The following is a 13,893-nucleotide window of genomic DNA, read 5'->3' as shown; positions in this document are numbered from 1 at the left end:
AAAAAAAAAAAAAAAAAGGTGGATTTTTTTTTTTTTATCAACATACAATAAATATATCTCCCATGTATTTGGGATGGACAACTTGAATCAACACCTTGCAATTGCAGATTGTTAATTTCAGTATTTGCAAGGATGGTGATTTTTTGTTTTGTTTAAAAATCCGCAGTTTTTGTAAGATTCTTCTTTATTTCTTTTTTTTTTTCTTTTTTTAAAAAGGCCTGAGTAAAAAGTTCCACTCTGGGACTTGTATCAGATTCTCTCTGAAGCAGAATTCAACCTCTTCATTAATAAAATTCTTCAAGGCAATTCTTTCACATGGGGGGAACAATCATGCCAGATATAGCTGTTAGAAGGAGGGGAGAGGGAAAGAGAGGAAGAAAAAGAAAAAAAAAAAAAGTATGTTACTTCTGTGCATTATAAAGCAAAAATCCTCAGAGCTTTYAAACATTTACTAGCAATGTACTCAGCTGTATTGTGAATTAAATTTATATTTAAGTATCATCCCATAGACACAACTGTGTATGCATTACAAGAAATCTGATTCTAATTTAAAAGCGGTCTAATTGTGACTCTGCTGAAATTAGTGGTTTTTTTTTCTTCCAAAATAAGGACAGTTCACCTGATAGCAGAGTCAGTTCTTAACTTAATTTTCTAGTTTTTAGATGCAAAGTCTGGCTATTGCTAAAATTGATTAGGAGGCTTAAACTTGAATCAGACATCGTCATACATTCTTTTATGTTTTTAGAAGAAAAGCAGATTTTTTGCTCCGTATATAAGCAAATGGCTACAGTCTTCTAAAACACCAGTATTACAGAAACCATAATGAGTTTGTCACATTACACACATTGATGGTGGCTCATTTTTCCCATACAAGTTCAGTATTCAACCTTATAATTTCATGAATGCATTTTCAAGGGGCCCAAAAAGGACTTAAACCCTCAAGTCCTTTGCTCCAAGGCACAGTGGAAATCTGTCCCTAACTGAGGGCTTAGCAGACCAGCAGCTCATGGTTTTATCACGCTTGTAAAAGATTTCACTATCTACATTAATTCAGTAGCATGTTAATATTGATTTTTGAATGTCCTTTCTGTTGGTTAAGTTGAACCATCAGTATTTTTTCCTCATTTTTCTGTGGCATCACCATCTCGCTTAAAGAAGATACATTCATTAAAGGCCAACAGGTCCAGCCTTTCACCTAGCTTGACCTCCAGCTTGGTCTCCCTCTGTTTGCCAAGGACTCTACAGATCAGACATACCAAGTGCTCCAGTGATAGACAGTGAGCAAGCACATCACTACAGGAGGTAGTCATGTAAGTTTATGATGAAAGCTGTAACAACAATACATCTTTAAAGCACCATTTGTACAGTGGTTTGCACAAAAAAAAAGAAAAAAAAAGGTAGAAAACAGCTTTGCCTTCAGGTTGGCGGCACTTCATGGGCACATTATTTAAATGCTAGAACTGCCTGCCATCTCCGACATCTGGGCATGTAATTTCTTAAGGAAGAACTCAACCCTGTGACTGGTGCTGATTCATTGTGCTTTAATTACAGCTGCAATTATTTGATAAGAACGGAGCCAAAGTAAAAGACTCGCAGATTTGGGGTTGGAGGGGGAGAGGAGAGAAATGTTTTCTCCACAAACACCACCATATGTGCAAGAATTACAAGTCTAATCAGCAAGGGGAGAACAGCTCAAGTAAATTATGCTGATTAAATGAAATAAAACGKGAGAAGGAGAGAATGCAAAACACATCCACGTGTTTGCGTCAGGCCGGCTTCAGAGGTGACATGATGCAACTATACAGCAGCATTTCAATTCTCGGAATTTATCACCCAGAAATCATTTTATGTGGAAACACTGTGCTGGTTGTTTTCATTCCACATAAGGACTCCTCAAGGAGGTGTGAATGAGGCTAAATATCTAGGCTGGAAGGGACAGAGAGGATAGTCACTTTGATTTAAGCCGCACAGACCATCGCTCAAACGAGTATCAGAGAGGACACCACTCTGCCTTAGACCGTAGGCTGATGTTGGAATTGCTTTTCTTTCTTTTTAATCCTTGCCAATTTTATAAACAGTGGATGAAATAGCAACTACCTTTTTTTTCCCCACAATGAGCTGTGGCACCCCAGTGTTGGGGCATCAACATAGTAGGTTAGAGCACATAGAAGAGCAGCACTGTTTGTGTTGCTGTGTTTGTTGTTGTGTGTTTCCATCTCTACTGCTCAGGAGAGCAAGTAAGTAAAGAGCTGGGGTTGGGTAGAGACTTCCTAGATGYGCTGAGTGCAAATGAACAAAATCAAATGAATAATTAATTCTCTGTGAGCACAACTTCAGCATTTTCTGTGTTTTTCATCCTTTTCTAAACTCAGACTTTAGACAAAATTTTTAAAAAGAAGATTCTACAGAAAATGTTAAAATATTCTCCCCCCCCAAAATACCTTCTCAAGTTAAGAGAGTGATTTGGGGGGGGGGAGGGAGGGGAAGTGTCATCAAAATTTGCCAAAAATTGGCGCTCTGGGAGACCACAGCTATCTACCCTGGACAAGCCCTCAGATGAAGCTGTCGTAATTGCAAGTCCTCACTTCATAACTCTTAGGTATTTCCCTATGATTATGTATCAACCATGCACCTTTTGCCACTGAAAACAAATTATACAGATGTAGATCTCAGTATTTCAAGCCATTGTTTTTGAAAAGTGCTGATATTCTGAATTAAATTACCAAGCAAATGGCAAAATGCTATCTTTTCTGCCTAAAAGCCTTGATATTTCCATTCTTACCAAGTCTTCATTTATATCACTCTGCTTTTATTCCATAAGTGCTACATCTAGTCATGTAAATTCTCTCAGCTGTAGCATGTTATTGATCCTGAAAACAGAGCTATCAGTGGGAAACAGTGTAGGTATGAGACCACAGCATCTCCAAAAAGGGAGGCAGGCAGAGGATGAACTCCCACAAATAGCCATTATTTCCCCCATCGTACACTAATTTGTGTTTGCTGCTAGCAAATTACAGAAATAATGTATTTTGAGTTTTACAAAATTGCATGGCGAAGAGAACAACAGATAAGGGTGGCTGTTGTTTTAGTGAGTTCTGCTGATATCTAGGCTACATAAGCAAAGCTTGATTGCTTTCTGATGTATCCAGAAGCCCAAGAGAGATAAGACAGCCTCCTTGTACACGGTTGTTTATTTAAGCAATAAGACACAACAGGCAGTGCATTTCTGAGTGATTATTACCAGCCTCGGGTAGTGTCAGAAGGCACAAGGCTAAAGGCTGTGTGGCTTTAACTTACCAAGAAGTTCAGAGATGACCTAGAAACGAGCCGCCTGTCTCCGTGTCTCACTCCTCTTATAAAAACTGAATTGCTAAATAAAAATTAGGGAAACACTCAGATCTCTGTGGTTTCTGGCATTGCAGATCTGGATGTGACATAATGAGGAGGCAATCAGCAATCCCCAGTTGTGTCCAGCACTCTCAGCTCGTTCCGTAATTGCTTTTCATAATACAGTATGTGGAAGCTGGGATTTCCAYGTCTTGTGAAATGAAAAACAGGGCTTTAAAAAGCCTTCTCCTGTTACTTGCCTTTTCTCTCTAACCCAGACACGATCCTGGGACAAGGTGACGAGAACTGAAAAACCTGAATATGTTCAGAAGCTTCCAGCAGCCAACTGTTAGTTCCCTCCTTGCTTGTTTTGAATTCAGAGGTGAAACATTTTAAGCTGTCGATATTAACACGTGCAGCAAGCTGGCAGTGCCAAATTTTTAAAACACACACACAAAAAAAATCAATTTCCTGGCTCATCTATAAGCTTTGCTGTGCTTTATTCCTAAGACAGCCTGTATTTATAACAAAGTTCTGACTGAGGGCAAACATGCACTTGGGCTTCTGTGTTCCTAGCACCTCCTCTGCGAGTGTGTGTTTGCGAATCTGCAAGAATTCCTCCTCCCAATTTACTGATGTAAGATGCCCTGAGGACAATGCTTCTCTTCAGTCACAATAGATCCGAGTTTTATGAATGAATTCGTTCCACTTGCCTGCAYATAGATTTTTCGGCTGTAATGGTGCTATCAGCATTATGACCGCAAGGCTGGCGGCTCTCTTTTCAGAGGCCCAGGAGTGACATGTGGAGCCAGGGGAAGGGTGCCCTCCCCAAGCAGAACAGCTCATTCTGAACATGGCTTGGGCAAGAAAGGATTTTTCATTCTCTGCTTGGTGCTCTCTGGATAATTTGTGCAGGCACGTGGAAAGGAAAATAGACCTGAGGGCTGGGGGAAGCGCAGTGCATACCACAAAATCTTTCCCACCTCGGGCACAGTTGGAGGCAGCTGGCTGCATCTGCTTAGGAAAGCTCCGCGGTCTAAGTGAGCACGAAAACGTCTCTCTCAGCACACTAGTGCGGAGTGAGGCAGTCTCACAGGAAGAGTTAGGCACAGTGATGTAAAACAGGCTGAAGCAAACAACGAAATATCAACCAGAAAGGCACTGGCCTTTGCAGGATCTCAGTTGGGTGAGCGGTCCCGCCTGGCCCTCCCTGCACTTGCATCAACACTTCAAACCTCATTTAGGTGCTAAGAGCAGAATACTTTGCAATGAGAAGGGAAGGGACACTGCATAGGAGCAGCCCTGTCCTACCAGCAGCTGAGAGGCTTTCAAACAGACACAGCACACAGGTACATTAATCAACTAATGTTTGCACACAGGTACGTTAATCAGCGCAAACTAATGCTTGCCACGGTATGAGTTGAACTGGAAAATGCCGCTGTTAGTTTGCAATGTGACTTCTATTTATTAAAGGCAAAGGTTTGTGCCGAGCTCTGTAACTAACAGTCTATTTGCTCTCAGTAGGATTTCTGCACGTGTACTATGACAAAGAAAAAAAGGAAGGGAAGATTGAGTGACGTACTTCAGGAGAAGGCCAGCCCCTGGAGAGACCCTGCAGTGGAGTACTTGCTAGAGTCCACAAAAGACTGGTCTGATAATGGACGACAACAGGGAATAAGAAAGGAAAGAAAGAAAAAGGATGGTATTAGTAAGCTGAAATATTACTCGTCTTTATCAAAACAGTTGGCCTGTGCTTCAAAAGACACAGCCTCTCAATTCAGGAGTATTAGTTGAGTTAGGGATGGGGTGCTTGCCAAACACCTGCAAGGTACTAGGTGGGCTGAGGGTGAATATGTTACTTTTTACAAGAGCAAAGCTTAGGACAGAGACTGCCAGGTATCCCCCATGGTCTTCCATCCCCTGTGGCAGCAGCTGACTGGGTGTCACTTGGAGCATTGCAAGGCGCTGGGAACTCACGATTTGGAGAGCAGCCGACTTTGCTGCCAGTGTTGGTGTCACCTACCTTGCAGGCTATTGCCGTTGGTGCTGGTGCAGGTGGGAGGAGGAGAAGTTTGCGGTCTCACCACAGGCGCGAAAGCACTCTTCTGTTTCACCGCTGAGACCATGTTGGCTGGTGAGAAGGAGAAAATCCCAGAGGAACTGCTACAGTTTGAGGGGAGGCTAGTGGAGGAGGCCATTGTTGGACTCGATGGCACAACTAAAGGAAAAAAAACAACAACAACAAAAAAAAGATCACCAAAAGGGATTCCTTAGTATTAGGTAATCACCTGGCTGTAGAAACAAGGCTCTTGCTTCTTGGATGGACTGAGTCCAATTTCAAAAGGTCATGGCCTTTACTGCAGTTAGGTTTCTGGTTGTTCACAAAGTATAATCAGTCATTGCAAGAAACCTGCCTGCTTTCCTGGTGGTGGTGTTTTGCAGCTGTTCATAAGCAGTAATTCTAGGTGCTCTCATGGACGCCTTTAATTCTCTGTTACTGCAGTCCTTTATTCTTACAATATCCCTGGCCGCCAGCCTATTTCACATTATTCCAGTGATTGGTAACAGATACTGCTCCCATCAGAACTTGAAATGGTTTTGTGCAGGTTCACTCCTGGGTTACACAACTCAAGGGTGAGCAGAGTGGTTAAAGTACAAATCAAGACTTGGAATTTTAACTTGGAAAGGTCTAACTTTTTAACAAGTCTCCAAAACCACTTTTTGAGCAGTGCTTGCCTTGTAGCAAGACAGCTCCAAAGAAATCTATTGGATTKCAGACAAACCTACAGAGCTCTTAGCAGTAACTCAGCCAATATTCTTGTCTAATGTCGGTAAAAACGGTAACAATTTCTTCCTCTTCTAAACATGGGCTAGGACTAGCATATATATATTTATACATATGTGCTTACTTTGGGGGTTCAGGAAGGGTGAAAAGGGGAATTGAAAATTGCTTAAGTTACAACACAGAGGCTGTCCAGCACGGAGCATCTGGTGAGAGGGCCACTTTGATAGCTTTTACACCTTTGGTCTCCTGGCACTAGTGTTTTCAGTGTTTATTGCACAAGTAGATGTGTGGACGACTGATAGAATTCACACTTTCCTTTTATCTCCCAGTGGGTGAAAGCACTAAACCTTTCTCACAATGGCCACACATGTTTTCTCTATTATATCTATCTACCTATGAAGGTAGTTTCCAACTTCCAYGTTTCCACTAGCTTTGGAAAGCTTTCTCCCTGCAGACCTCCCAGGAATCCAGCATGACGAAAAACATTCATATTTCTCGTGTGACCATTTTATTTGTGACCAGGGATGGAACTGGCAGTTTAGACCTCACCTAAGATGGGAGATCTGAAAATGGAAGCCTGTTTTATAATGGGCCAGCCAAGCAATACTATCAAAGGATCCATGACCTGTCTGAATATAGTCAATATAACTTTCCAAAGGCATTGATTGGAATCTCTGGTTATAACTAAGCAATGAAGCTGATCTTGCATCAAATGAAGGTGTGGCTTTAAGTAGCAGATTGAATAAAATAGGATTCTCTAGTTTTTCTGAACACAGATGTTTTTAGAAAGCTCTCTATTTTTTTGAGCTAACCTGTTCAAAATGAAAATGCTATTCTGGAGATGAGATTTTTAAATATGTACATCCTTAAGTAGTCAGTATTTTACTTATAGTGCAATATATATCTTTGGTTCATGGCTTTATCACTGAGATTTTAAGTGGTGCTTTTTTTTTTTTGTTGCTTTGGTAAAAATGAAACCCCATATTTTTTATTATTGGACTGCATTCATGGTTTCCCCTCTTTGTCCAAGAAACGATAAGGACCAATTTTTGGTAAAAGCTCCTGTTTTCATTCTTCATCTTGCTTAAAAATTGCTTATATACATGAGGGGGCTGTGAATAATTAAGCTTTATAGAATTAAATTCATATCATTTGGGCTTTTAATTATTATTTTATTTGCATTTATGTAGATAAAAATCACCATATTTGAGCTCTTATTTGAGAATCAGATATCATATTTGTTAACACTGAGGAAATCAATTAATGGAAATTAAATGTTCAAAGTTTCACAGTGTGACAGATACAATCTTAGTCTGAAGTCACTCAGTGTCTGGAAGTACTTGCTAAGGGAGAGCAATCAAAGCACCTAAATTGAATTGCTACTATACAGCAATTAGTTTATTGATTTAATTAAGAATGCCACCTTTTAATTTTCAGGTCATGATTGAAGCATTTTCTGATTCAATGGATTAGGCGTTAGCAGAATGACAGATCTACCGAGAAAACCTCCCAAAATATAAATAGAATAAAGAACCTGGGCTAGGAGGTGAAGTGCTGTTCTAAAGAGGACTTCTTTCATAAATATAAAATAATACACTGCCAGAGTATTTTAAATGCATTACTGGCATGTGCTTCCAAAAGGAGATGTCTCATCAATCATGTTATATTATGAATTCAGATTGCACAGATTCTGTGACAGTAAATTCAACTTAATAAGTAAGGTACTTTGTAATACTACTTGCTACATTATCATTAGAGTACAAAAATAATAACTGGTTAGCAATTCCCAGGTTATACGTACTAGTTATGTGGGCAAATATTTTCTTCTAAATTCGCAGCAGCTAAGCTATGCTGTTTTTTAAAACAGAGTTATTATCCTCTTTCTTATTCTGAATTCTAGCAATGCACTCCAAAATATTCATTACTGCAGTTAATCTTRTAGAACTTAAGATTTGCTGCTTAAACTTGGATATGTTCAGCATTCTGTTTGCCATGTCCATGCTAGGGTCCGAGTCTATAAACATACTTACATGACAAGATTTTTGGCCTGATTCTGCCTCTCGTTTTCTACACATATCAGTGAAATCTATTATGCAACATGAGTAATGCCCTAGGAATTGGGCAGGTCTGTTCATTTAATTTCCTCATCTGAGTAGCAATTGCTGATCTATGCAAGCTGTACAAGAAGTGGTTCATAGGTCCTTACCAGCAGAAGCACATTTATATTTAAAAAGGTTACAAAACCTTTAAAATCAAAATGAAAAACCTTAGTCCTATACATAAATATTTTTGTAACCAGGACTCTTGACCATAAGCTCTTTATGCCATGAAATATATGGCTTCTGTGACTTGAATCTTTCTGGCACTCACTGTACAAACACTAAAATACAGACAAACTCTAAGTGCCTTGGTCATATTTTACTGACTAATACTAAGCTCTCAGTGAAGTCCCCATAATACCTGCTTACAAAGTAAACAGAGTATAAGCAATCAAGATTAGGTATGATGGTAAATCACAATTTCTATAAGGTTATGAACATTTTTCTTCAGAGGTCTTGGAAACATCAACATGCAGCTTATGGAAACTTCAGTTTTTGCCAGTATTATAGCAAACTTTTCTGCTCTTAATATCCTACAGTCAGAAAAAAAAACTATTTTTTTTTTCTGTAATATTATCTTTCTTTCTTACCAACTCCAATTAAAAGTTGTGTACTGACAACTTTTGATCCACTTCAACAGAAATTAAGCCACATATGCCATCGTTGCCAGAATCTGTTCTGGCAACATTGAGAASAGTGCTTCATAGTTACCAAGTACATGGGAAGATATGAAACTATCAACCCAAATCATGAGTGACATTATTCTTTTTCAGCTCTTATGAGTCTCCCAGATAATAACAATAAAACAGAGAAGAGCATTGCTGGCAGCAGTTATGTCTTTAAAGTGCTTCAAAGGTCAGTGCCTTGGGGAGGAGAGAGGCCCAAGCTCTGCTTCTGGTGCTTAAAATAGAAACTAAATATTGAGCATCACAGAAAAGTCACCAGCTCTTCCTAATGAAAATGTGCAAAATAAAGAAGAATCGTATCATACTCACTGGCATAGGGAGAATTGGCAGCAGATCCGTTCAGGAAGGTTGGAGAACCGCCTAAATTTGACATTCCAGCATTCCCATAGCCATTCATGCTTGTTGTGACAGAGTTATAATTTGTCTGCTGAGGGGTGGTGCTTGGCACATACCCATGAGGTGACACGCTGCTCGAGTTGCGAGTAAAACCTTTTGTGGGGAGGGAATACATTTAGAAAGTGCAATTAGCCGGGGAACAGCTTCTGAAACAAATATCGACAAGGAGGTAACTGAGAGCTAGCAAGGCAGCCACCCAACTCCAGCTGTGGTGTGCATGGATAGGGCTCGTGCTGAACACCAGCACCACCAGGACAATGCACACCACCAGGACCCACTGCCCAGGYCACACAGAATGGTTAAAGTTGGAAGGGACACATAGAGATCATCTAGTCCAASCCCCCTGCTGATGGAGCATTGAGAAGGTGGAGGAAAGTAGCTACCATCTCCAAACCTCTGCAGGAAACCCATGCCTTGGGCTGGAGATGACCATTGGGTATTACAGGAACACTCACACTAAAAGAGCTATTGGTAGGAAACGATGTGACCTTGACCTGCATTCTCAAAATGAGAAGTAATTTAGGGTGCCCAACTTGGGGCATGTTAAGAGGATGTGAGTGGGGTAGCTCTGGTGTCTCTCTCAATGCATCTCAGATTAGACTTWTACCACGCACTTTGGAAAATACAGGGTATACTCCTCACAATAGTAGCATAGCTTCAGCCTTTCTGGTCTGGTCTGATCATTATGTTTGCAGAATCTGACTGGCAAATTTGGTTCAAAGTTAAAAATGGAATTTCCACCTTATTCTGAAAATGAAATTTGGGGAACCTCATATTCAGATACTCAAAATAAGGATTTATTTCTAGAAGCACAGAAATAGAAAATGCATCTTCACTCCTGGAAAATGAAATACCAACTTTTCTTCCTATCACATATTGAAACTGTAAAATGCTCACTATCATCTGGTGTAGTTTTTGTCGTAAAACCTACTAATTTTTCTGCTTGTCCGAAAAACAGCCTCATTCTACCACTTTATCATTAAAATGGATTTGAAAKTGTATAATAAATAGACCTGAGCAAAGGAGAGGGGAAATTGCAAAGGCTATTTTGCAAAAATGTTCTTTGCATTTCTTKTTAACTGTAGAAATTAAAACAATACTGATTTTATACAATGTAAAAAATACTTTATTTTAAAAATGAGAGATGCTATGAAAATGCTTCTGTAAATATTTGGTTTCCTCCTGCTTTCAAAATTTAGAAAAATCTAAAAATCTGAAAAATATCCATCAGTATTAGTATTATGTCTCCTACAGAACAAAACAGAACAGAAAAAAAAAAAAGACAAATTCTCAAGGGATACATTTCTGTTATAAAGAAATATGTAAGATCCCAACTCAGAGACCGTGCATGTTCAGGGAAATCTATAAGCACGTTCTTCAAATTAAGTACAGGCTCAAGTTGACAGAAATCCTTTAAAAATTAGCGGGATTTAAACACAAACGCAAGCGATAGTCTGAGTGGGAAAAAATAAAATAAAAAGAAATTTAGATACATGCATAAGTGCTTTTCCCGAATCGGGGCGTATGTCGCTAAACGAAAGAGGGCCTCTGGGCAATATTGTATTAGACAGACTGTGCAGTGYCTGCCGAGGCATGTTCGGTTCGGCTCTTTTTGAGTTTTCCCCTGACTTCTAGCAGCAAAGGGTCATAAAGAGAGGAAGACGAGTCTTCTCCTGACCCTGATTGGTGGCCTGCGAGGCTTCGGAGACGTTGACAGCTAGTTGACCGCTGAAGGAGTTCACTCCCATCATCCCGGCGTGGACCGACGTGTTGGCCAGGGCCGGGAGCTGGTTGTGGTTGCGGGGAACGCTGTAGAGGGCTTCCGCGATGTCCGCGGCTCTTTTCAGGATTATTTCCTAGAGGACGGGAGGAAAAAAAAAAAAAAAGAGTTACCAATTATCCTCTGACAAGTCTTCTCCCTGATACTCAAACGCAACAATTCATTGTTCAAAGGCAAAGAAAAAAATAGATGCTTTTCTTGCTAAAGCAGCTGGCTGACTGACAGCTCATGTTTATAGATTTGCCTCCCCCACGGTAAATCCTGACATCTGTGGTAAAAGAGTTGGAAGTTTCGGTCCCAGTGGCCAAATATCTGTGTAACAAGACCAACTGGCAAAATGGGGCTGGAGCCCAGACTTATTCCCCCTTAGGGCTAAGATATCTTTACGCTAAGATTGAAAAATCACTGGTGGCAAGGCGTAATGCATCTCATTGCCCATATTATGCAGTCTCTGGTGACAGTGGATAAATGTCTCCAGGGTTAATAACATGTTGCTTTTGCAAACACTTAAATTCACACACTTTAAAAAGAAAACAAGAAAATTAACCCCTACTCCAAATATGACACTGCCCCATATACTTATTTTACTTGTGCAGTGTAGCCTCATACACCTTTAGCCCTTGGTATAGCTATACATCTAAGAAATAGCCAATGCTCAAGTAAAAATCATTTACCTGGTTATTATGTGGCATACCGTAGAGTGCTTCTACTAAATCAGCCGCCCTYTTAAGTATTACTTCCTGTCAATATAAAAACAGATGTGTTCCTCTGAGTTCAATAAAGTCTTTGTAGGGGAAATAAATGTTAGAATCTTTTATACTATTAGTTCTATTAGTTGCGCTGCATTGTGTTAGCTTGTTGTGTTTTCCCTCCCACCAGGTAGACCTTAATTGCAACAACTCTCAGCAACCACTGAATGGTGTTAAATCACTGGTTCATCCTACTCGCACACAAGCTTAATCAAGTCAAAAGGTGAGAATCATTGGTGCTGCAAAATAAAATACATCACTCAATTGTCTCTACCATCTGCACTATAAACCTCTCATCGGTTTATTGCAGAGTACAATTCCTGAGGTCATTTGCTAGATTACTGCAATCAATGTCATTCAGAGCATGTTATGAATCCCGTCAATGTGTTTATTTTATTCTTAATTGCATACTCCAGGAATTGTGACCTTACCCAGCAGGCCAYGTTCGAAAGATATCCAAGCAGTCCTATGCTACTGGAAACGTAACCTCTCAACTCCCTTGGTTTGTATCCTACTACAGGGGGTCAGAGCTAGGACCCATGTATGATGCATAAGGCAAAGATAAAAGCAGTACGAGGGAACAATCCAGCGTCGTGCAGGGTTTCCTGGGAACATTGCTGGAATGGACAGCTATATTTAGAATAGTCTGGGGTTTATTTCTCAGTTTTGGACATAACTTTACTACTTTTCTATCTTTCTTTTTTTTTTTTTTTTTTTTGTTCATATCTTTTAGCTTCTTTTTGCCCCTTTAATATAAAGCATTCATCTCTCCTCCTCTTCAGTTAAATATTTTACAGTATTTTAAACGAGCTTTCATATAACAACAGCTTTTTTTCTTATGTTTTTCAGTGAAAAAAAAAAACCAAAAAAACCCCAAAATACACTATAGGAATAATCCTGAAAGAAAATCTAACAGTGCATTGAAGAACTAACCTCAAAGAAATATATTTTCATATTGTCTCAAAACATCTAGCAGATCCTCAGTTGCCTGATCAAAACCAGCCCAGACCATCTTTTAAGTAAAACAATATATTTTTGCTGTTCCCAGTCTCTAGGTATTGCTTTAATACACAAACACRATGCTATTCACCACAGCACGTATCTGCAGGTAGCTTACAAAAATAGCACCATTTCCGAGAATTTTAGTTTTCTACAAAGTTAAGATTTTTAACTTAAAATATTTTACACAATAGCCATATTTTATACCAAAAAGAAACAGTAATGTTCAATTTTCATATACTGTAGACTCTGATCAGAAAATAGAGATATAATTGCGTTCATTTTGCTGTCATCATAACCTCTTCAAAAATCCTTGAACAACTCTTCAAATGACAAGCTTTTAGATGCATATTAGCATTTTTTTCAATTTTAAATTCTCTATAATATAAGATAAAATAGTTGTCATACTGCAGTAACTACTTATGACATATATAATGTCCTAAATTCAAAAATGAGATGGAGGATTTTTGTACTCCCAGTAAACATTTAGGTTTGCCTTCTGATGCACACACCCTTCTTTCAGAACACACATTTAAATTATTTTCCACATATGAGTGAGATGCTTTATATAATTGATGGATTTTTGAATCAGTTCTAAAACATATTCTGAAGAGTTAGGTTACTAAAGCTTTTTCTTTTACCTTTTCTTTTTTTTTTCTTTTTTTTTTTTTTGCATGTAGCTTGAGCTTACAACAGTTAGCAATACAATCACAGACAGGCAGACAGCAAACTATATCCATGCAGAAACAACCACTGCTGCTTTAGTAGAATTATCAAAACAATGGGTAGCCCTTTTTGCCTTTTGTGAAAAATACAAACTAAACAAGAACAGAGAAAACTTATTGAAAAATGTTTGGTTTTTTTTTTAATTACTTATTAAAATTATTGCATAGGTGTTTGACATTCCAAACTAGGATTTATCTCACTTCTATTTAGAAAAAAAAAAATTAAAAAGATTTACAGCATATATATGAGTAATGCAAAATTAGAAAATTATACGGAGCCCATGGACTGCTTTGTAGTACAGTTAACTTAAGCTGTCATTATGCCAAATTTAAAAAAAAAAAAAAAA

General features: G+C 39.0%; 1 protein-coding gene across 1 annotated transcript in view; it reads right to left on the bottom strand.

Moving 5' to 3' along the window:
* Positions 1-209: 209 nt before the first annotated feature.
* The window catches only part of LOC112954423 (transcription factor COE1), a 98,256-nt gene continuing 84,572 nt past the window's right edge, over positions 210-13,893 (bottom strand). The window contains exons 7-11 of the mRNA XM_026047616.1: positions 11,748-11,813; positions 10,972-11,149; positions 9,207-9,386; positions 5,351-5,545; positions 210-343 (exon numbers count right to left, since the gene is read on the bottom strand). Of these exons, the coding sequence (XP_025903401.1) occupies positions 312-343; positions 5,351-5,545; positions 9,207-9,386; positions 10,972-11,149; positions 11,748-11,813 (651 nt within the window). The 3' untranslated portion in view covers positions 210-311. The remainder of the gene's footprint in view (positions 344-5,350; positions 5,546-9,206; positions 9,387-10,971; positions 11,150-11,747; positions 11,814-13,893) is intronic.

The sequence above is a fragment of the Nothoprocta perdicaria genome, unplaced genomic scaffold, assembly GCF_003342845.1.
Source record: "Nothoprocta perdicaria isolate Ctin4 unplaced genomic scaffold, notPer1 scaffold_5, whole genome shotgun sequence".
NCBI lineage: Eukaryota > Metazoa > Chordata > Aves > Tinamiformes > Tinamidae > Nothoprocta > Nothoprocta perdicaria.
Note: the sequence above shows the minus strand (reverse complement) of the source record. Positions and strands in the feature narration are given on the sequence as shown.